General features: G+C 40.1%; 1 protein-coding gene across 1 annotated transcript; it reads left to right on the forward strand.

The window, feature by feature from the left end:
• The first annotated feature begins 221 nt into the window (after positions 1–221).
• Positions 222–13,318, forward strand: slc17a8 (solute carrier family 17 member 8). Its single transcript, XM_061676664.1, has 12 exons — positions 222–313; positions 2,182–2,434; positions 2,547–2,665; positions 4,648–4,762; positions 4,839–4,926; positions 5,724–5,810; positions 6,912–7,054; positions 7,138–7,287; positions 7,376–7,508; positions 9,702–9,812; positions 11,482–11,609; positions 12,959–13,318. Exons 1-12 carry the CDS (start codon positions 222–224, stop codon positions 13,286–13,288), a joined length of 1,749 nt encoding a protein of 582 aa, XP_061532648.1. The 3' UTR covers positions 13,289–13,318.
• The last annotated feature ends 10,729 nt before the right edge of the window (positions 13,319–24,047 follow it).

Below are 24,047 nucleotides of genomic sequence, written 5' to 3' on the forward strand. Positions count from 1 at the left end.
TCAGAGATGAAACTTGCATTAAGGAATACTCCAACAACATCATCAACCCCTCCCTCTATCTCTCTGAAACCCACTGAATCGTTGGACAAAGTGGGTGGCTAACGTGCATTTTATCCTTGGTATTACTCAAAGGTGGAGGCCACAATCTCAGCAAGAATGGAGAACATCTAGTGGATTTTTTGGGCCTCAATACACTTTTGAATACAGGTGAAGAAACCAACATGTCTTTGGGAACTTTGAGGGAGCATATGCTCAACTCTGGGACAGAAGAAGTGAAGAATACAGTGGGCAACTCTTTGGGGAAACTGCAAAGGTGAGAGCATAAAATTATTATTTTTTTTCAGTTTTCTTGGAGAGATGATTCAAAAATATATATTGATTGTTCACTTCAGATTGCTATGACATCAACTGTCAGAGGGACTATTTAATAAAAAAAATTCTGATGTTCAGATGATACGTAAACTGTAGACTTGTGCTTGCCAAAGCGACACCTGTAATTTAATCTTGGGTTAATTTTAAACGGTAATACATAATGATAAATAATTCACAGAGGCATGTGTGGGCGTGTGCGTGAGTGTGTGCATGCATAGTGCAGGTTTCATATATACGTAAGATATAAAAACATTTTTGAGTCATTATAAAAGACATAGTATGTTCCTATACAGTTTTAGTGTGTGCACATTGACACATCTCAATTGCAATCAATGGTCAATATTAAAATGTTCTGTGCTGCACTTGTAACAGTCTGTATAATGTTCCCCAAAAAATGCCAAAACGTTAGATCCTATTATGTCTATTATATAGGAATATGTCCTTGAAAAATTAATTATACTTTATCTACTTATAGTTTTTGGACTACGTTTTATACACCCACGAATCGAATCCACACATACACACAAACTGATTCTATGGACAGGTAGGCATCCAAGTCAGGGTGCAGAGTAAAAAATATCACCCCCCCCCCCCCCCTGCATATTTTGGTGGGGGCATCTCCTCTAAATGTCCAAAAATTTATGTCAAACGTCAAGCTATACATGTATGTGTGTATACACGCACGCACGCGCACACACGCACACACACACACACACACACACACACACACATCTCATATTCATAAGCAGATGATAATAACAAAAACGTTTCTAAAGAATGACAACAAATTTAAAAAAGCCAGTGCAAGAGGTGAATTAAAAAGTCTGCCTCTCTCATAATACTGCTTATTTTGACAGTCTTAATTCATTCACAGTCAGTCACAGACAGTCATTTTCTCGCTTGCAATGCTTTGAAGCTGCACTGCAAGCAATATAAAGTAAAAAAAAAAAAAAAAAAAAGAAACATTTCAAAAGAAACATTGACAGATTTCAATACAGTTCGATACACACCGTGCCAAACTATCCATCCATCCATCCATCTTCTGTACCGTGAGGATAACCTCACTAGGGTCGCAGGCGTGCTGGAGCCTATCCATGCTAATTTAGGGCGAGAGGCGGGGTACAACTTGAACTGGTCGCCAGCCAATCGCAGGGCACATACAAACAAACAACCATTCGCACTCACAGTCTTGCCTACGGGCAATTTAGAGTCTCCAATTAATGCATGTTTGTGGGATGTGGGAGGAAACCGGAGTGCCCGGAGAAAACCCACACAGGCACGGGGAGAACATGCAAACTCCACCCAGACGGGGCTGGGATTTGAACCCCGGTCCTCAGAACTTTGAGGCAGAAGTCCTAACCAGTCAATCACCGTGCCGACCAAATAAGGGATCCTATGTTAAAATTTAACTTGATCTGTTAAGATGTTTTTGATTTAAATAGCTTTTGATTTTAGTAAATATGACCGCATGCTGTAAATTCAACAAATGGCAATATTCAGTTCTTTACAACCTATAAAACGTGAAACGGTTATGCATAATAATTTGGAACGGTACATTTACATTTTTTTTATTTACTCCCCCAAAACATTTTATCGTTGGGAGGAGGTTTGTTCCAAAACATTTAAACTAAACCCCAATGGTTAATGACTTGAAAATTATGCTGACTGTCATTTACATCAACTATTTAGGAGAAAGAAATATTATTCACAAAATAATTAGGAACGCAGTGTATATATACAGTATATGTACAGTACCTGGAGTACTCTTCATCAATAGCACATTTATTTGTTCTGCTGTTTGCTATGCAGGAAAATAGATGGCAGTAATGTAGAAGACAACCACATTGAACTGACAGAAGATGGTCGTCCGGTGGCATCCACATCTCGTCCTGCTCCGCTGCTGGATTGGAACTGTGGCGGTCTTCCCAAGCGCTACATCATCGCCATCCTCAGTGGTCTGGGCTTCTGCATCTCCTTTGGGATCCGCTGTAACCTCGGTGTTGCAATTGTGGAGATGGTTAACAACAACACTGCGTTTGTTAATGGAACCGAAGTTCTTCAGGTGGACAATTCTTTAGGGATACTTTTGTGGAACTTCCTCGGTGATAGTTTATCAAGACACTGTGTGCTTTCATGACACACAGCCCAGTTCTTAACTATCATTTTCGTTTTAGAAAGCCGAGTTCAACTGGGACCCAGAGACAGTTGGACTTATCCATGGCTCTTTCTTCTGGGGCTACATCATCACTCAAATTCCTGGTGGTTTCATCTCAAACAAGCTGTCTGCCAACAGGTCATGTCTATTTTATTGACTTCGGTGTCTTGGCTTACTGTAACTTCTAATTTATGGAACTATAGATTGGTGGCTTTACAATGAGGGCACCCTTGTTAACAGTTGATTAATTGGTTCAAAATCAGTTAATGATATCACCAATGAACAGTTTAATAATGACCACAACATCCATCCATCCATTTTCAACACCGCTTAGGGTCACGGGGCGCTGGAGCCTACCTCAGCTGACTTCGGGCAAAAGGCGGACTACACCCTGAACTGGTCGCCAGTCAGTCGCAGGGCACATATAGACACGGACAACCATTCGCACTCACATCGTCCCTGAGTGGGAACTGATCCCACGGTGCCTGTACCAAAGTCAGGCTACACTCGCCTGACTTTGGTACAGGCACCGTGGGATCACTACACCATCAGTAACTAAATGTTGCAATATTTTTAATTATTGTTCTTTCTATAAAGGGTTTAATGGGGGAAAAAAGCCTCACAATTTGAAAACCAAAACTACGTACAAAGGATTTTGCAAGAATTGACACATTTTGGTTGTTTGTTGTTTCTTCCAGGCAAGTTTTATATAGATATAATTAATAAAGCACTTGAGCTACGTGCGGGCTCACTATTTGGCAAGCAGTAGGTCAAACTATTGACTTATAGCAGTGTATGAAGTATTTATGAATTCTTACGAATAATTAATTTAACTCATAAAATAAACCAAAAGATGCAGTTCTTCAATGTACTGTATTACACTGCTACAGAGAATACGTAGATGCCAATGGTTTTAACATTAGAATGGTTGTCATCATTGCACGAAGAGCATTTATTTAGACAAATACCGTGAAAGAAATAGCTTGCGGGTAGTGTGTTTAAATAGTTAAACCTGTTCAGTGCTCTGAGCAGCGCCGATGGAGCAGATAGTAGTCCTGTAATGAAAGCTTCACAGGAAAAGAGGACATGCCACTGACAGAGTTAATAATGAAAGATCCTGCCTCTGATTTCTTTCTGAAACACCAGCCACTGGAATATTACAAGTGTCACCAACACCCGGTTTTGGAAAAAGAAGAGTATATGGGGGGGGGGGGGGGGGGGGGGGTTCAGTGAAGGAGAAGAAGGCAGAGAGCTTAGAATCGCGACGGTGCTCAGTAAGAAAAATATGGACTCGATCATATTACCTAAGTGCATGACAATCAGAGGTGAGAGATGTGCTTCATTTAATGGCTGAAAAAGAAAAACATGACCAGTATCTCTTAGTGTTTTACTTTACTGATAAGTTTAAGTACTGCGATTGGCTGGCGACCAGTTCAGGTTGTACCCCGCCTCTTGCCCGAAGATAGCTGGGATAGGCTCCAACATCCCTGTGACCCTAGTGAGGAGAAGCTGTACGGAAAATGGATGGATGGATAAGTTTAAGTATTTGCGGGACAACGCTTATTGAAGTTTTTGGGTTCCTTGATTTCTTGTCTCGTGGCTAATATTATGCAATTCCGACCAATGTGGGGAGGAAAAACAATGAAATAAAGATTGTAGATTTTTTAGAAAAAAGGCTTTATTCAAAAAGAAAAAAGACACATCAGGGGTAGGGACTGCTCAACTCCACGCGAGCAAGTCCAAAGGTAATAATTTAATTGATCTACACTGTTGCCTTTACTATAACTTCGCAATTTTAAATAGTACAGTTGACAATGAAATAGGGCTTTAAAAAAAAAAAAAAAAAAGCACATTAGACAGTCTGACAGTTATTGAGTTTCATTAGTAAGAAATCTCATGGCACATTTATTTATGACAAAGGCCTTATTATCTTTCTGGTATTGTTATTTCAGTATTTATTTTGAAGTTGAATGAATTTTAATACATTGATGGTCACCCTTTCCGAGAAACAATCAGCTATTCATTTCCAATTCTGTACATGATATAAGCGGTCAGGGACAATTACTAATACAGTACATCATTTCTCTCAAAATATCATGTCTGCTTATTTTTCTCTGCAGGGTGTTTGGGGCTGCCATTTTCTTGACGTCAGTGCTGAATATGTTTATCCCATCAGCAGCAAGGGTGCACTACGGCTGTGTCATGTTTGTTCGCATCCTGCAGGGCTTAGTTGAGGTAAAAATCCAAATAGTGAAGTTATAAAGGAATACCTAATGGTTGTGCTTTCATTTTTGGCACATTTCCTATCTAGGGCGTCACTTACCCAGCGTGCCATGGGATGTGGTCAAAATGGGCCCCACCTCTTGAACGCAGTCGACTAGCCACAACATCCTTCTGTGGTGAGTCAAAGTTACAAAGTCATCCATCCATCTCCTATACGTACCACTTGTCCCCACTCGGGTCACAGGTGAGATGAAACCTTTCCCTGGGTACTTCGGTTTCCTCCCACTTAGCTTAATTTAAGACTAAATTGTCCGTAGGTGTGAATGGTTGTTTCTCTGTGTGTGCCTTTCAATCGGCTGGGGACCAGACTAGGATGTACCCTGCCTCTCGCCCAAAGTCAGCTGGGGTATGCTCCAGCTGACCTGTGACCCTAATGATGACAAGCGATGTAGAAAATGGATGGATGGAAGCTTTCCAGAATGGCTTGTCAGGTATAATCAAGTGACACTGTTCACAAAGAGAGTGTGAGAGATTATTTGGTTGTATGGATGTACTCCTCTGAATGCTGCACCAGTATGTACCTGCACAACAAACAACTTCAACCGCATCAAATACTGCTGAGAGTGAACTAAACTAAGTCAGGTTCCACATCAGTGATATTGGAGCTCACAAATGTAGTTTTGGGTAACACTCTGAACATGTTGCAGAACAGCTGCATCATTTTTAGTTCATAATGCAATGGAAATGCCTTTGTCTAAATACTTCACTCTTCCTCATAGACAGCATTGCATTGTGCCAGCAATAATCAGAAGTTCTTTTTTTAAATGTTACAGATAAAGGAACATTTGGCTTACCTTTTTCCATCCTGTATTGTGTATTCCTGTATTCATCCCGTAAAATGATCAGGTGCTACTGCTGCCACGGTAACATAATGGCCTTTAATGGCATTAAAATTTAACTTGTCTTGTTCCAGGATCCTATTCAGGAGCTGTGATCGCCATGCCTTTAGCTGGCGTGATGGTTCAGTACATTGGGTGGCCGTCAGTCTTTTACATCTATGGTAAGAAGTTAAACGTCACCATATGTTTATTATATGCATGTGAAATTTAAACAGCATGTTTGGGAGAATAAAGCCAAACAAGAGTCAGGAGCTGCCCTGAACATTAAAACATTAAGTCAACAAAAGCTTTGAGAGGAATTGTTCATGAATGAAACACTTCAGGGTGGAACCCACAACTTGCAAGCAATCCTTTAGTTTTTACAGTGGAAACCAATTTCACAAATTGATTTAACCAAACCATCTACCACATCACCAATTATGGTATATGTTAGCATAAAACAATAAAATATTGACTTGTGTTTTATGAATTTCAGTATCACTGATCATTCATCAGTAATTAATCGCCAATTCTTTTTTCTTTTTCTTTTTTTTTTTTTTTTACAAACAAACAGAACAAAACAATGGAGAGCATAATTTATTCAATGCACTTATCAAGCATATGTAATAAGAGGCTATTTGAAGATTGTATCACACTATGACAGTTCAAATTCCAGCCTGTGGGAAATCATTGGTGATTACTATATAATTACATGAGCAGTACACCGAATGACAGCACAACATGGCTGCCGTTTGCAGGTCGTCCACAAACTGACACCCACGAATCTGATAAATTGAATTTAATTATTCAAAGTATCCCTGCATTAGTCCACTTCACAAGATACAGGTGCATATATTAAAAAAAAAAAAAAATTACAACACCACCTGAAATTATTATTGGGTGCCTATCATCACCAAACAATCAAGATACTTTACTGGTAGTTGCACTTTGAATGCTACGCACAATAAACCTTATCTGAATTGCTTTGGTGATTGATTAAAATGATTAACAGTGTTAGAAAATTCACATCTTGCTTGATGTGTTTTAATAAAAAGCCACTCTACTTTTTGTACGATATAATCTCATGATTTATTCATGTAAAATAGCACTTTCCTGTCTGGGTGCTGTGACTCATCATTTCATCTGAATAATAATGAAGCTTCTCATGTAGAGAGTTAATGTTTCAACTCTGTTTAATGATTCTGCCCAGCTCCCATTAATACTTTAAAAGGACCTTGCCACATAGTACGTTCTATTCACTCTTTCGTTCCATTGATAAAAAGGTGTTTTTGGAATCCTGTGGTATGTCCTGTGGCTTCTGTTGGCCTATGGAAGTCCTGCGGTGCATCCAACCATCACAGATGAGGAAAGGACATACATTGAGTCGACCATTGGGGAAACCATCCACCACCAGAGCGTGATTCAGGTTGGTGAACAGATATGAGTGAAATTAATTATTTCATCCGTCGAGGTTACAAACTGAAGATTTTTTTTTTCACTTTTTATAAGAAATTCAAGACACCATGGCGTCGTTTCTTCACCTCCATGCCAGTCTACGCCATCATCGTGGCCAACTTCTGCCGCAGCTGGACCTTCTACCTGCTTCTCATCAGCCAGCCGGCATATTTTGAAGAGGTCTTTGGGTTCCCAATCAGCAAGGTTGACCTCATGCTACCATCACACTTATTCATTAAAGACCATGAATCAGGGCAATGGTATTTCCTAAGAATATATGATGCTTTTACAGGTGGGGATTCTCTCTGCTGTGCCCCACATGGTGATGACAATTATTGTTCCAGTTGGAGGACAGCTGGCAGACTTCCTGCGTAGTAACAAAATCATGACGACTACAAATGTGAGGAAACTCATGAACTGCGGAGGTAGGTTGAGGAAACCATAAGTAATCTGCACTATGTAGAGAAAAAAGTGACTTCACCTAATCAATTACAGTCAACCCCAGAAGTCAGATGCTTCGAAATTACAAAATTCTTAGTTCGACAAAGTTTTCTTTTGAAAAATCTGCTTCTAAGTCTAATTTTATTGCGACATGAGAAAGCGATTGATGCATATCACCTGGCTGCTCAGTCCTATATGGCTCAATAGAATCCCCCTCATCCCAGCTGATTTTGGGCCTGGATACACCCAAGTCTGGTTGCCAGCCGATTGTAGACGATTATAAATCGACAATGACAATGAAAGAAGAATAGAATGCAAAATGGAAGATCAGCTGGGTTCCATATTTACTGTATGTGAAGAGACTTCCCTCTCAGGCATAAGTGATGAACTCCCTTTACATGCGCATTTCTGATATTATTATTTTACACATGCATTATAGTTATTATAATACATGAAGTCTTAATAAGAGGTGACTCACCTTTAATTATCCTCTTTGTTCACATCAATAAGATTACAAGTCTGTAACTTGAATCTATCAGTAGACTACAAAGTTTAGTTTGATTTTCAATTAAACAATTTTTACACTTGTGCGATAGCTAAGAATGTTAAAATGATCCTGAAAATATTGCCTGAACAGTTAATAGAAGTGTTATGATTATGATATTTTGGCCCTGGAACAGCAGGGGACTCCCTGGGCGAGTCGCCTGCCAATCACAAGACAATTTTCATATCTTGTTTTGAATTCTGTAATTTTCATATCTTGTTTTGAATTCTGTAATTGTGTTCGCTCTTCCAGCATGTTAATTTTCCATTGCTCTACTCGCCTCTACTAGCTTCAGTTTGGATGGGTTGGTTTCAAATAGAACCGTGACAAACTGTAAAAAAAAAAAACATGTCACTTGGAAGTTGGTCATCAGTCAATAACAACAATAAGAAAAGGAGGACAAGAATGTAGTGTATTTACTTCTTTGCAATTGAAAGATTATATTTTAGAAGAGGCTGAGCCGCAGCGAAGTGGATACTGCAGAGTATAATACTGTGGCATCAGGGAGTATTCTGGGAAGGAGAAGAAACAAAAACACAGACAACAAAACATACAAACGACTGTACACACATATTTGGACCAAATCTAAGGCTTATTTATAACTACGCAACACATTGCAAATGATGAAAGAATGGTGGGTTCAAATTCCAGACACAGAGCGTTTGTCAACTCTTTATTTATTTCTTTGCTCAATGACACTCATTATCTTTGTGTTTATGCATGGTGGCATGTGTTGAGTTTGCACAAATCTAACACGATCCAATACGAGAGCTTCATCACAAATGTTTGGCCTACAGCACACCGAGCGATGCAGTCAAAACCGACTGAACTGTTGCACAGTGTGCAGGGTTTAGCTGCTGGTTTTCATGAGTGGCCGACCGGAAGCCACTGGTTTTGCAGCAATTCAAAATTTGAATAGCTAGTGAACGATGTCGCAATGTTGCAGATGTAACATACGAATGGAAAATGCACATTAGCTGTCACAAAAAAAAAAAATATGTTTCAGGTTTTAAGCACAAGCAAGATCAAGGAACCCGGCGGCCACCGCAAAACCGTAACGATGCAGGATGTACATTACAGTACACACACACACACGTGTGTGTGTGTATATATATATAAATATATACACATACCTCCATCCATCCATTTTCTGAGCCGCTTCTCCTCACTAGGCTCGCGGGCGCGCTGGAGCCTATCCCAGCTATCATCGGGCAGGAGGCGGGGTACACCCTGAATTGGTTGCAAGCCAATCGCAGGGCACATACAAACAAACAACCAGTCGCACTCACATTCACACCTATGGGCAATTTAGAGTCGTCAATTAACCTACCATGCATGTTTTTGGGATGTGGGAGGAAACCGGAGTGCCCGGAGAAAACCCACACAGGCACGGGGAGAACATGCAAACTCCACACAGGCGAGGCCGGGGATTGAACCCCGTACCGCAGAACTGTGAGGCAGACGCTCTAACCAGTAGACCACCGTGCAGCCTTAAACTGGTTAGCACATCTGGTTAGCACATACAATTTGGTTTACCTTTGACTCCTGTGTGTGTAGGAGAAGCAAACGTCTTAATCCCTTGCCTTGCAGCTGGCATTTATTTTGTTCGTTACCAAATGCTTTCTTTTTGCAGGTTTTGGTATGGAGGCTACTCTGCTGCTAGTGGTAGGCTTTTCACACACCCGCGCTGTGGCCATCTCATTCCTGGTGCTTGCTGTAGGCTTCAGTGGATTTGCCATCTCAGGTACTACAGTAGTACCTCGACTTATTAATACCCCGATTTAGGAGTTTTCAAGATACTTTTGCCTTGACTTGCGAGCAATATCATGCGTTACAAGTGACCTTCAGACTCTGCACAGCTCCTTTGAAGTGAAAAGAAAGTGAACCAAATCAGGGGGAACCACTTAGTGAAGTGGTGTCCAAACTATGACCTGGTGCCCATTTATGGCCCACTGTCCATTTTTTAGCGGCCTGCTGCATATAGAAAAAATAACATTTGACACATTTGACCCACAACATTATTGGGTGTATGTGTTGAAAACTATTATTACTAATAATGATAAATTATCTTTCCTAGATATGCATTTACAACTAAAATAGTAACAAAATGTATCTTTATAATGTCTCCGGGATTAAGATCATTCATTTTGAGAAGCAAACATTTTTTCCTCCACTTTCTACTCTGTGTCAATGTCTAAAGTTGTAAACATATCACAATATGTTTAATTATGATCATCATGTAAACAATGCTTCATAGATTGTGAGCTTACTACAGATTGCTCTTGTTTTGTTTCTGAATATGGAGAGCTGCTCGGAGCAGGGGCAGAACTATCATAGTGGGATACAAGGCTCTTAAATTTAAAGTGGCCCTTGCATCCTTAAATTTTTCTGTATACGACACTCGAAGGAAAAAGTTTGAACACCTCTGCCTTAGTGGAGCCTTGGTTCACTGAAAAATTAATTTACAAAAGACTAACACAAACTATGATTCCTGATGCTGCTCAATTGAGCTTTCTCTCACACAGCTTAAAAGTGTTTCGCTCCATGTGTCATGTTTACACATGTATTTGGGTATTTATTTTTTTTATTTTTTTTTTGCTGTAAATTAGCCCTCAGTATGGTTCCCAAGAAAGTCAAATGTGCAAGTGATTGTGCTTATGCTGGTTAGGCAAGAGTGAGAAAGGAGGAGAGCTCACTCGGCCACACCATTTAAAGGCACACCACATGAACCTACAACAGTGCATGTTTATTAGGGTGTGTGCTTGAATGTGTATGTGTGTGTGTGTGTGTGCATTTGTCAGACTTTCATCTTAACTACACTTTATTAAACCAGTTTATTTTTTTACATTCTTTTTAAATTGTTTTTATGTTTCAATTTCACAATAGCCTGCTATTTTTCCTTACCAAAAACATAACAAAAACTGGTGTTTTATTTGGGGGTTAGAACGGATTAATGACCTTTCCATTGATTTCATCGGGGGAAGTTGATTGGAGATATGACTGACTTTGATTTACAAACGTGGTCACGGAACTACTTAAACTCGTAAATCAAGGCACCACCGTACTCAATTGATTTGATTACGCATTACTAATATACTCTGCTCACAAAAAGTGAGGTGTATCGGGCTTTCTGGTGAAATCGCAGGATAAATGTGAAATGCACTATAACCTATACTGGCGAACTTATTTTCACTTTCATTCAAAAGTTTACAGACAGATAGAAATAAGTTCACCTGTAATGGTTAGAGTGCACATCAGGTTCATCCTGAAATTCACCCAAAAGCCCAATATCACTAAGTATTTGAGTGTAATGTATATTCTGTACACATGCGAGCTTCCAAAATCTGTTATTACTGAAGATGTTTCAGATTAATAGTTGTCAATACACAAACACTTGCTTACTGTGTTGGCAGGCTTTAATGTCAACCATCTGGACATTGCGCCTCGCTATGCCAGCATCCTGATGGGCATTTCCAATGGAGTGGGAACGCTGTCTGGAATGGTGTGTCCCCTGATTGTTGGAGCCCTGACTATACACAAGGTACAATTATTTATGAAAGACTTACTAGTCAACTATATGTGATGAAAGTTGAGTCGAAGTCAATCAATGATGGCATCATTTTTTTCCAGCACAGTACAGCGGTCCCCAACCTTTTTTTAGTGCAACAAGACATATTTTATCTCACCGGCATAGAAATAAATAAAAACAAATTATTCAAAATACAACTCACCATTACACTGAATATAGGTGTAATTAGTAGCAGTACTACACGTTTATCTTCTCTTGCGTTCCATCGCATAGCGTGTTGTACATGTTTGTAAAATGGGACATCGTGACCAGGCTCAGAAACATTAAACATTTCTATAAGCCTTTCTATTTCACTTGTGCTTTTATAGTATTTGGGGCTCCTATTGACTTACATTTTTTCAAAGTGAACATGCTACCAGTCTTATTTTTGGTAAAATATTCCCACACGCCATTGTAGCATAGTACAGCCATATGCCGTGCTGTGACGTCTTAGTACTCCGTGTCATAAAGCGTGTTGTTCTTGCATTATTATTGGGGAAAATTTAGGCCACAAAGATGGAACTTCAATTCCCGCCCCAGCCGTCGTTCCACGCCCCCTGTCCCGTGAACCTGTTAGCATGAATACTAGCGGCGATCGGACTAGACGAAGCTAACAACACAAGGCTAACTGCCTCGGTCATCCACAACCATCTTATTTTTGTACTTTATGAAGACTTGCCTGAAAGACGAGCTGCAAAAAACATTTGATTTGATTCAACCAAGTTTATCCTAAGGAATTAATTCATTTTGATCTTTACAAAACTTGTCCAGGGGTAAAATGTAAAGGGGTGGGGCATGGGCCGCAAAAGAACGCATTCCATTTTGGTGTGGCTGGGTAAAGGTCCACCACCAAAATCAATGTGGCACTTTCAAAGAAGCACAAAATAACCTGCTAGCTAATCAATGGAAGAAGAAACACAATTCCAGTAAAAACTCCTATATTTGTTAAAATTTTAGCCTTTACTAAATGAGTTACAGTTGCCCAACGTAGCATTGAAAAAAACCCAAAAACAAATCTAAATACATCGTACCGATTGTTTAGTTGGAAGCTCTCAAGATTTTGAGTTTGGTATTATGTTTATTTAGGATCGTCAAGTTTAAATCAGCTCAAAGAAAATGGATGGATGGATGTGTGGAAGTACAAATTAAAATTGGTTAAATTACAAGAGTAGTCCTCCATTTGGAAACACTGCAGCTGAATTTCAAGTGCGAGTCAGCAATTGGATTTATCAGCATACCTCTTATCTCAGAGGTGCATCATCAAAAGAGCAATGCTTCTTTGAGGATATTCCTTAACTCTATTCATTCCTCCCTTCTTCCAGACCCGTCTTGAGTGGCAGAATGTCTTTGTCATTGCATCCATGGTGCACTACACAGGGGTCATCTTCTACGCTATCTTTGCCTCGGGAGAACAACAGGACTGGGCCAACCCCGAGAGTACGAGTGAGGAAAAACGTGGCTTTGTCGAAGAGGATGAGCTCGCTGAAGAGTGTGAGCTCAACAGTGAGAGCATGACGGCTCCCAAAATAAGCTACGGAACGACGGATAATGTGTCAGGTCAGAAACATGGCTGGAAAATGAAGAGAGGGGTGACCTTGCAAGAGGAGGAAGAACATTATGCAAATGGAGACTTTCAGAATGATTACCAATGAGCAGTTCTGTGGGGATACAGACTTTCACACTTCTGTGATGATTCAGTTTTACACCTGTGAATATACAAATCTTTCATCCACATATGAAAACACCAATTTTACAGTGATGACTTTTTTTTGAAAGCAAATCAAAACAAAAGAGCAAATGCTAAAATGTTATCTTCATCATTATTTTAGAAATTAATTGTCTTGTCAAATGTCAAGTCTCACCTATGCAACATGCAGTCTGGGTTTGATTGCAGTGTTGTTGTTTGGAATTGAATGCTGTTGCAGTGGAAAACATAAGGCATACCTGCACAATGTAACATTCCAAGAGCTGTTTCAAAAACTGTGAAATTACAATGATAATGTTCCTCATGTTCTTCTCTTGCTTGGGTTTGTGTTCTAGGGTTACTATTACTTCCTCCCAGGTTCTCAAACATGCATTAGATCAGGTTAGGTAATTGAAGGACGTACATTGTCCATATGTGTAAATGTGAATGTGAATCATTTGTCTATATGTGCCCTGCGACAGACTGGCAACGGGTTCCGGGTGCGCCCAAAGTCAGCTAGGATAGGCTCCAGCTCACCTGTGACATTAATGAGGACAACCGCTATAAAAAATGGATGGAGTATCAGAGAGGTATTAATTTAACAGTATCGATGTTGTGTCAAGTTTCCTTCTTTAGCTACTCAAATGGGTTTCAGTAAGAGACAGTACATCACCTCAACTACAACCATGTTAACAAACATTCACACAAGAAAGCGATTATTAAATTGATACTTAACGTCTCAGAAACACATTCGATATTGAGCATTATTATTTTAACATTTACTAGTATATATGTTTTTGATACAATACATGTGATGTTCAGTTAGAGCTTATTTGACTGCAGGTGTACCTAATGTTGTGGTAGGTGACAGGTGTCAGTTTCATTATTTATACTGTTCCTCTCTCATTTCTGAAGCATTTATTGTTCAGATGTTTGTCAATTTTGTCTGCTCCTTTAGTGCTCACAAGCAAAAACTGTTCCGTACACAAGAGTATTGATGTTAGAGAGAACATCACTTTGGTTTGTGCTTTAATCAAATTGACATACAGTAAATGTAGTAAACATTTTTATGCTGCATTCAGTTGAAGGAATATAAAATTTGCTGAGGTCTGCAACTGCATAATCAAATCTTGAATGAATTTCTATTCTTCAACATTGCATGTTAACTTGGTAACACGTGGTTAGCACATTTGCCTCAGAGTCAAAGTTTGTGGGTTCACATCTTGCCTCAGCCCTTTCTGTGTGGAGTTTGCCTGTTCCCCTCATGCTTGCGTGGGGTTTCTCCCCACATTCCCATGTCAGGTTAATTGAAGACTCTAAATTGTCCATAGGTCTTGAGTGTGAGTGTGTGAAAGGTTTGTCTACATGTGCACTGCCATTGACTGGCGATCAGTCCAGAGAGTCTAACCCAGCTGACTTTTGTTACAACTCAGCTGGGTTAGGCTGCAGCTCACCAGTGACCCTGAACAGAATAAGCGGTACAAAATGGATGGAGGTAACGGTGAAATGAGAACCGCAAGACGAGAAGCCTGCGATTGGCTGGCGACCAGTTCAGGGTGTACCCCGCTTCTCGCCCGAACATAGCTGGGATAGGCGACCCGTGTGAGGAGAAGTGGGACAGAAAATGGATGGATGGATGTATTATGTGTGTTCAAATGTCTGTCACGTACTGTAAGGCACAGACTGAATGGCGTGTGCTGCTGTATTGATAAACGTTTGGCTTTCCCTGAAGTGTCTCTGTTATGTAGACCCAAACACCGACACAAAACCAAGCGAGGAGGTGGCACAAGGGGCTCCAACGAGCCTCTGGCTAGCACCTCTCGTCACTGCGTGGAAAGCCGTGCGACAACCTGTGGGATACGGCTCAAACGTAGGGATGTGTATGATGTAAATATTTTAGACGTAGTGGTATGATTGACCTTTGAAAGTTGAGCGGGGCGTTTCTTCAGCGGTTTCAGTGCACATGCCCACAACGCTCCAGGGTGCAAAGAACTGATTGAGTTTTCATGATTTTGAAGCCTCAGTTAATATACTTGGCGATTGTTTTACTCATTCACATTTGGCAGGGTTGTTAACAACACAACAACAACAACAACACTCTTGGTGTGTCAAATATATAAGACGTATTTGTTTTCATTTTTCATTTCAGGGACTTTAATATTAAGAAACTCTGTTTAACATGAGGCGGCATGGTGGGCGACTGGTTAGAGCGTCTGCCTCACAGTTCTGAGGGGTTCAATCCCCGGCCGCGCCTGTGTGGAGTTTGCATGTTCTCCCCGTGCCTGCGTGGGTTTTCTCCGGGCACTCCAGTTTCCTCCCACATCCCAAAAACATGCATGGTAAGTTAATTGACAACTATAAATTGCCCGTAGGTGTTAGTGTGATTGCGAATGGTTGTTTGTTTGTATGTGCCCTGCGATGGGCTGGCAACCAATTCAGGGTGTACCCCGCCTCCTGCCCGATGATAGCTGGGATAGGCTCCAGCACGCCCGCGACCCTAGTGAGGAGAAGCGGCTCAGAAAACCGATGGATGAATGTTTAACATGATGCATTCTATTTTATTGTTTTGTGTTTTTGTGATGTTATTAGATAAATATTAATTCTGAACTGCTCCAGATGATGTACACTGGCATGAAATATATTTTGTCCCCTTCTCAAATTCTTTTTTTTCATGCATATTTTCACCACTTTGTTTTAAATCATCAAACAAATATAAATATCAGACAAAGCTAACCCAAGTAAACATAAATGCAGTTTCTAAATGGCGTTTCTATATATTAAGGAAAAAATACAATCCAAGGTGTGTGAAAAAGCACATCAATGACTCATCTGAGGAACTGCAGGCCTCCCTTGCCTCAGTTAAGGTACAGTGGGCATGGAAAGTATTCAGATCCCCTTCAATTTTTCACTCTTTGTTATATTGCAGCCATTTGCTAAAATCATTTAAATTAACTTTTTTCCTCATTAATGTACACACAAGCACCGCATATTGAGAGGAAAAAACGGAATTGTTGAATTTTTTGCAGATTTATTAAAAAAGAAAAACTGAAATATCACACAGCCATAAGTATTCAGACCCTTTGCTGTGACACTTGGGTATATTCAACTCGGGTGCTGTCCATTTCTTCTGATCATCCTTGAGATGGTTCTACGCCTTCATTGGAGTCCAGCTGTGTTTTATTTTCTGATTGGACTTGATTAGGAAAGCCACACACCTGTCTATATAAGATCTTACAGCTCACAGTGCATGTCAGAGCAAATGAGAAGCATGAGGTCAAAGGAAATGCCTGAAGAGCTCAGAGACAGAATTGTGGAGAGGCACAGATCTGGCCAAGGTTACAAAAAAATTCTGCTGCACTTAAGGTTCCCAAGTGCACAGTGGCCTCCATAATCCTTAAATGGAAGACGTTTGGGATGACCAGAACCTTTCCAATAGCAAACTGAGCAGTCAGGGGGGAGGAGAGCATTGGTGAGAGAGGTAAAGAAGAACCCCAAAATCACTGTGGCTGAGCTCCAGAGATGCAGTCGGGAGATGGGAGAAAGTTCTGGAAAGTCACCCATCCCTGCAGCCCTCCAAGAGTCGGGGCTTTATGACAGAGTGGCCCGACAGAAGCCTCTCCTCAGTGCAAGACACATGACAGCCCGCATGGAGTTTGCTAAAAAAAAAAACACCTGAAGGACTCCAAGATGGTGAGAAATAAGATTCTTTGGTCTGATGAGACCAAGATAGAACTTTTTGGCATTAATTCTAAGTGATATATATGGAGAAAACCAGTCACTGCTCATCACTTGTCCAATACAGTCCAAACAGTGAAGCATGGTGGTGGTAGCATCATGCTGTGTTTTTTTTTTTTTCAGCTGCAGGGACAGGACGACTGGTTGCAATCAAAGGAAAGATGAATGCGGCCAAGTACCGGGATATCCTGGACGAAAACCTTCTCCAGAGTGCTCAGGACCTCAGACTGGGCTGAAGCTTCACCTTCCAAAAAGACAATGACCCTAAGCATACAGCTAAAATAACAAAGGAGTGGCTTCAGAACAACTCAGTGACTGTTCTTGAATGGTCCAGCCAGAGCCCTGACTTAAACCCAATTGAGCATTTCTGGAGAGACCTGAAAATGGCTCCCCACCAACGTTCACCATCCAACCTGACAGAACTGGAGAGGCTCTGCAAGGAGTAATGGCACAGGATCCCCAAATCCAGGTGTGAAAAACTTGTTGCATCATTCAGACTCATGGCTGTATTAGCTCAAAACAGTACGTCTACTAAATACTGAACAAAGGGTCTGAATACTTATGGCTGTGTGATATTTCATTTTTTCATTTTTAATAAATATGCAAAAATTCCAACAATTCAGTCAATATTGGGTGCTGTGTGTACATTAATGGGGGAAGAAAGTGAACTGATTTTAGCAAATGGCTGCAATGTAATAAAGAGTGAAAAATTTAAGGGGGTCTGAATGCTATATAATAAAAAAATAATATACATTTAAAAAACATCTGAATGATTACCATGACGTTTGAGAGACTATTCAATGGACTGACAAGATGAAAGATGAACTTTTTGGAAGGTGTATGTCTTCTTGCATCTGGTCTTGCATCTGGTGTAAATGTAACACAGCATTTCAGAAAAAGAACATCATACCAAACATAGTGGTGGTCGTGTGATGGTCTGGGGCTGCTCTGCTCCTTCAGGACCTGGGCGATTTACTTTGATTTATGGGACCATGAATTCTGTTCTTTAATAGAAAATCATACAGTTGAGTATTCAGCCCTTAGTTTGTGACCTCAAGGTGCAACACACTTGGGTTCTGCAGCAGGACAACAATCCAAAACACACCAGCGAGTCAACTTCTGAATTACTAAAAAAAGATTGTTTTGGAAAGTCCAGACTTGAATCCAAATGAAACGCTCTGGGATGACCTTAAAAGAGCTGTTCATATTTGAAAACCCTCCATTTTTGCTGAATTGAAATAATTCTGCAAGGAAGAGGGCGGCCAAAATATCTCCACAGACGTGATAGAAAGCTGTTGTATTAAATATAGATGTTATAGCTATCGCTGTTATATTGTGTGTATTAATTTTTCTATAATTATTCAATTTCTATAATAATTATATCAGTTGTACATGATTAAAATGTGTTAAACTAACATATACTGTATTGTTGTATTATTTTGGAGGAGAAGAGGGAATGATGTGCATCCAATGTACATGATCAAATTAAATACTTTTTGCACAGACAAATAAATTGGTTGCACATGATTAAAATGTAAACTGATGTAATTTTCCACTCTTGTGCTTGAAAATAATCCAATAATATATGCTAGTTTAGCGCATTTTAATCACGTGTAACTCATGTACATGTTCGAATTAAGTACATACAAAGGACTTTTTTCAATGATCCCCTCCTAAAGCACAGGTACCAAATGTACATCCCACCACTGAGAAGATGGATGGATGGATGACATTGTACTGTACCTCTGTCCCCCCAAAAAATCCATAATGAAGATGTAGAAACCACACAAATATGATGGAATTGCCCAATATGTACTGGATAACATCCCCCCCCCAACATCTAGTCACTGCATTCTTCTTCTTTTCCTTTCGGCTTGTTCCGTTAGGGGTCGCCCACAGCGTGTCATCCTTTTCCATGTAAGCCAATCTCCTGCATACTCCTATCTAACCACACAACTGCCCTCATGTCTTCCCTCACGACATCCATCAACCTTCTCTTTGGTCTTCCTCTAGCTCTCTTGCCTGGCAGCTCCATCCTCATCACCCTTCTACCAATAAATATACTCACTATTTCTCCTCTGGACGTGTCCAAACCATCGATGTCTGCTTTCTTTAACTTTGTCTCCAAGACATCGAACCTAGGCTGTCCATCTGATGAGCTCATTTCTAATTTTATCCAGCCTGGTCAGTCCTAGAGCGAACCTCAACATCTTCATTTCCGCCACTTCCAGATAGGTTTCCTGTTATCTCTTCAATGCCACTGTTTCTAATCTGTACATCATGGCTGGATAATGGCTCACCACTGTTTTATAAACTTTCCCCTTCATCCAAGCAGACTCTTCTGTAACATAACACACCTGACACCTTCCTCCAACCGTTCCAACCTGCTTGGACCCGTTTGATCACTTCCTTACCACACTCACCATTGCTCTGGAATGTTGACCCCAAGTACAAACCCAATTCCAATGAAGTTGAGACGTTGTGTTAAACATAAATAAAAACAGAATTTTGCAAATCATGTTGAACCTATATTTAATTGAATACACTACAGAGACAGGATATTTAATGTTCAAACGATAAACTTTTTTTTTATAGCAAATAATCATTAATTTAGAATTTTATGGCTGCAACATGTTCCAAAAAAGCTGGCACAGGGTCATGTTTACCACTGTGTTACATCACCTTTTCTTTTAACAACATTCAATAAACGTTTGGGAACTGAGGACACTAATTGTTGAAGCTTTGTAGGTGGAATTCTTTCCCATTCTTGCTTGATATACAGCTTCAGCTGTTCAACAGTCCGGGGTCTCCGTTGTCGTATTTTACGCTTCATAATGCGCCACACATTTTCAATGGGAGACAGGTCTGGACTGCAGGCAGGCCAGTCTAGTACCCGCACTCTTTTACTATGAAGCCACGCTGTTGTAACACGTGCAGAATGTGGTTTGGCTTTTTCTTGCTGAAATAAGCAGGGGCGTCCATGAAAAAGACGTTGCTAGGATGGCAGCATGTTTCTCCAAAACCTGTATGTACCTTTCAGCATTAATGGTGCCTTCACAGATGGGTAAGTTACCCATGCCATTGGCACTAACACAGCCCCATACCATCACAGATGCTGGCTTTTGAACTTTGCATCCATAACAGTCCGGATGGTTCTTTTCCTCTTTGGACCGGAGGACACGACGTCCACAAATTCCCAAAACAGTTTGAAATGTGGATTCGTCGAACCACAGAACACTTTTCCACTTTGCATCAGTCCATCTTAGATGAGCTCGGGCCCAGAGAAGCCGGTGGCTTTTCTGGGTGTTGTTGATAAATGGCTTTTGCTTTGCATGGTAGAGTTTCTAGTTGCACTTACGGATGTAGCGCCGAACTGTATTTACTGACATTGGTTTTCTGAAGTGTTCCTGAGCCCATGTGGTGATATCCTTTACACATTGATGTTGGTTTTTGATGCAGTGCTGCCTGAGGGATCGAAGGTCACGGGCATTCAATGTTGGTTTTCGGCCTTGCCGCTTACATGCAGTGATTTCTCCATATTCTCTGAACCTTTTGATGATATTATGGACCATAGATGATGAAATCCCTCAATTCCTTGCAATTGTACGTTGAGGAACATTGTCCTTAAACTGTTCGACTATCTTCTCACACACTTGTTCAAAAAGAGGTGAACCACGCCCCATCATTGCTTGTGAATGACTGAGCAATTCAGGGAAAATCCTTTTATACCCAATCATGGCACCCACCAGTTCCCAATTAGCCTGTTCACCTGTGGGATGTTCCAAATAGGTGTTTGATGAGCATTCAACAACTTCTTTTTTGCCACCTGTCCCAGGTTTTTGAAACGTGTTGCAGCCATAAAATTCTAAGTTAATGATTATTTGCTAAAAACAATAAACTTTATCAGTTTGAACATTAAATATCTTGTCTTTGTAGTGTATTCAATTAAATGTAGGGCGAACAGGATTTGCAAATCATTGTATTCTGCTTTTATTGAACACAACATCGTAAATTCATTGCAATTGGGTTTGTATTTAAAGTCCTCCACCCTTGCTATCTCTTCTCCCTGTTGTCTCACTCGTCCCCCACCACCTCTCTCATTCATGCACATGCATTCTGTCTTACTTCGGCTAATCTTCATTGCTCTCCTTTCCAGTGCACGCTTCCACCTTTCTAACTGTTCCTCCACCTGCTCCCTGCTTTCACTGCAGATCATCATTTGCAAACATCATGGTCCATGGGGATTCCAGTCTAACCTCATCTGTCAGCCTATCCATCACCACTGCAAACAGGAAAGGGCTCAGGGCTGATCCCTGATCCAGTCCCACCTCCACCTTAAACTCCTCTGTCACACCTACAGCACACCTCACCACTGTTCTGCTGCCCTCATACATGTCCTGTATTATTCTAACATACTTCTCTGCCACGCCAGACTTCCGCATGCAGTACCACAGTTTTTTTTTATTTATTTAGTTATTGATGTGTTTCTTCTGGGGGGGGGCCACGGAACAGGTGGTAAAGGGGTTGTCTCCCAGTCCAAAAGTTGGAGTTCAATCCCCGGCCCCTGTGATCATGTCCAAGTGTCCCTGAGCAAGATACTGAGCCCCCAGTTGTTCCTGTTGCTGCGTCATTAGTCTGCGAATGAGGAAAGAGTTCAAGCTCTTTGAGTAGTACTTTGAAGGTAGAAAAGCACTATATGAGTGACCATTTACAATTATTCTTTCTCAAATTTGAGTTTTACACCATAATAATGGACACAAAAGATTAATAAACATATGAAAAGTTGCATTTGAAGAGCTTAACTGAAACTACTACAAAACTCTGCCCCTATCACTGACTGTTTATATTAGTAGGTGTTTACATTTTGTTATTTTTTTCTAAGGCCAAAGATGGCTCTGTTTCCCATCACACTGCGGTAAACATCCTTTGTCTTATCTGTCTTTATACTACATTGCTTCAAAATAATTACATGACAATAATTACATAATTACATGACTCCATTCCTCACCAGTGTCACACTTATAAATTTTTTAAATGACTTGCTTCTCAGACGTTATCCATTGTGTGTATTTGGTAAACAAATACAAATCGCATTATTGATTATTCCTCTTGTGCTCAGAACAGGTTCTTGAGCTCGTATGTGTTATTTTAAGCATATTACTGACCCCACACCCTACATACTATATATATATGAATGGGTAACAAAAATAGCATTTTAGCCAAACAGGAACATCTGCATTTAAGCCATTGTTACAAGTACGGTTGTATCTGTCCCTTCACGGAGTCCATCACTGCTGGCTTGTTCCCAAACACAAACAACAGAGTCTAGCAGCCAATGGCAAAGGTTCTGTTTATTTCAGAGAGACCGTTCTGTTGACTCAGATCAACCCCACTGAATGGAGCAACAGCTCATCAATGATTAAACTATTATTTATGGGCAATACAGGAAAAAAATAAATGTATCATCCTATGGTGGAGTACACAAGCAGCAAGGAAACAAGGAAAACAATATACAGTTAGGTCCATTCCAGAATTATTTGGACATTATTGTTTCTTTATACACTTCGACAGTTGATTTACAAAAATCAAGTGTAGACTTTTAGCTTTACAGAGGTGTTTATCATTTCGTAATTACAGCCTTTGTATTCATTTTAGGACTACCTACTTTTTAAAATATTTGGACATATGAGATATCAGGTAGCCTATATGGCAACTTGAATACATGTTTAAAAAGAAAAGAAAAATAAATACCATGACCCTCTAAAAAGTGTTTCCCTACTGGTTTTACTCAAAAGCATGGCAGTGGTCTGCATCATGCTAATCAGTGGATGTTCTGCATGTTCCTTGTATAGCATGTGTGGTGTTTGTGTATATGGGTGAGATACTGTGATTACTACAAATTTCATGTAACCCCTCAATCTTTTTGAGATAAAGAGAGTTTTTTTTGGCAAGTGTTTTTCAGCCGTTTTGGCGGTGGGGGTGGGGTGGGGTGGTTGGACAGGGATGGACAGTTTAATTAATAACCACCATCCTTTTCTCCCTGACCTTATCTGGTCACACATGCTTTAACTGAAGCCTAGACACAAGCTTGACGCATTAGAAAACGTCAGCAAATGTTGATGGGTGCTGTATAGCTCACGGTGTGGACATCTGAGAACACAAAGAACAAGGACATTCAAATAGTGGGAATCATCCAGGCAAAAGAAGGTAAGGACCTTGAGGGCATTATTTCATAATGACAAGCCCACGTGTGTGAGCTTGGTGGCTTGTGAGATGTCTGGTTGCTGTGTGGGCAGTTAGAGCAGACACAATCTGTAACATAGTAGACCGCTTTAGGATCCCTTGGGAAATTACTTTTGTTAATTAAAGTACAGTTACTGCTGGCACATAAATTCTACAAACAAACTATTTTATTTTGTTGCGACACATTACAAAAAGATTGTCCACACTTACAGGTTATAAAATGGATACATTGCATTTTCATTATGATATGAAATCTGATACAAGAGCTGTATGAAATATTTATTTTCAAAGATAATGTTCAATTTTGGTTTTGACTTTCAATGTCAAAGAGGTATTCATTCAACAATAATCTTTGGTTTCTAATATTTTACCCAAACTATTGTAGCTAAACAAAATAACCAAAAAGATTAAAAAACACTTCTTTGGCTTGCGCATTGACCTCAATGTAATGAAACCACATTTACATTAAGATGAAGGAATGTACTATTCTTTATTTTTAACATTGCATGATTTGCTAAAATGAGAACAACAAAACCACAGTAGTGGTACTCAAAGATGCAAAAGCAGTTCTACACCACAGCAAACCACACCATTTTGTTACATTAAAAAAAAAAATGCAGTTCGTTTTTTTGATTATGCATGTGAATACTGTCTCAGCCAAATTTTCAATGAAAGAAATCAATCAATCGATCAACCAATCAAAAGAGCATTTAGCTAGTTAATTCATTATACCATACTCATACTGTACA

This window comes from Phycodurus eques, chromosome 5 (assembly GCF_024500275.1).
Source record: "Phycodurus eques isolate BA_2022a chromosome 5, UOR_Pequ_1.1, whole genome shotgun sequence".
Lineage (NCBI taxonomy): Eukaryota > Metazoa > Chordata > Actinopteri > Syngnathiformes > Syngnathidae > Phycodurus > Phycodurus eques.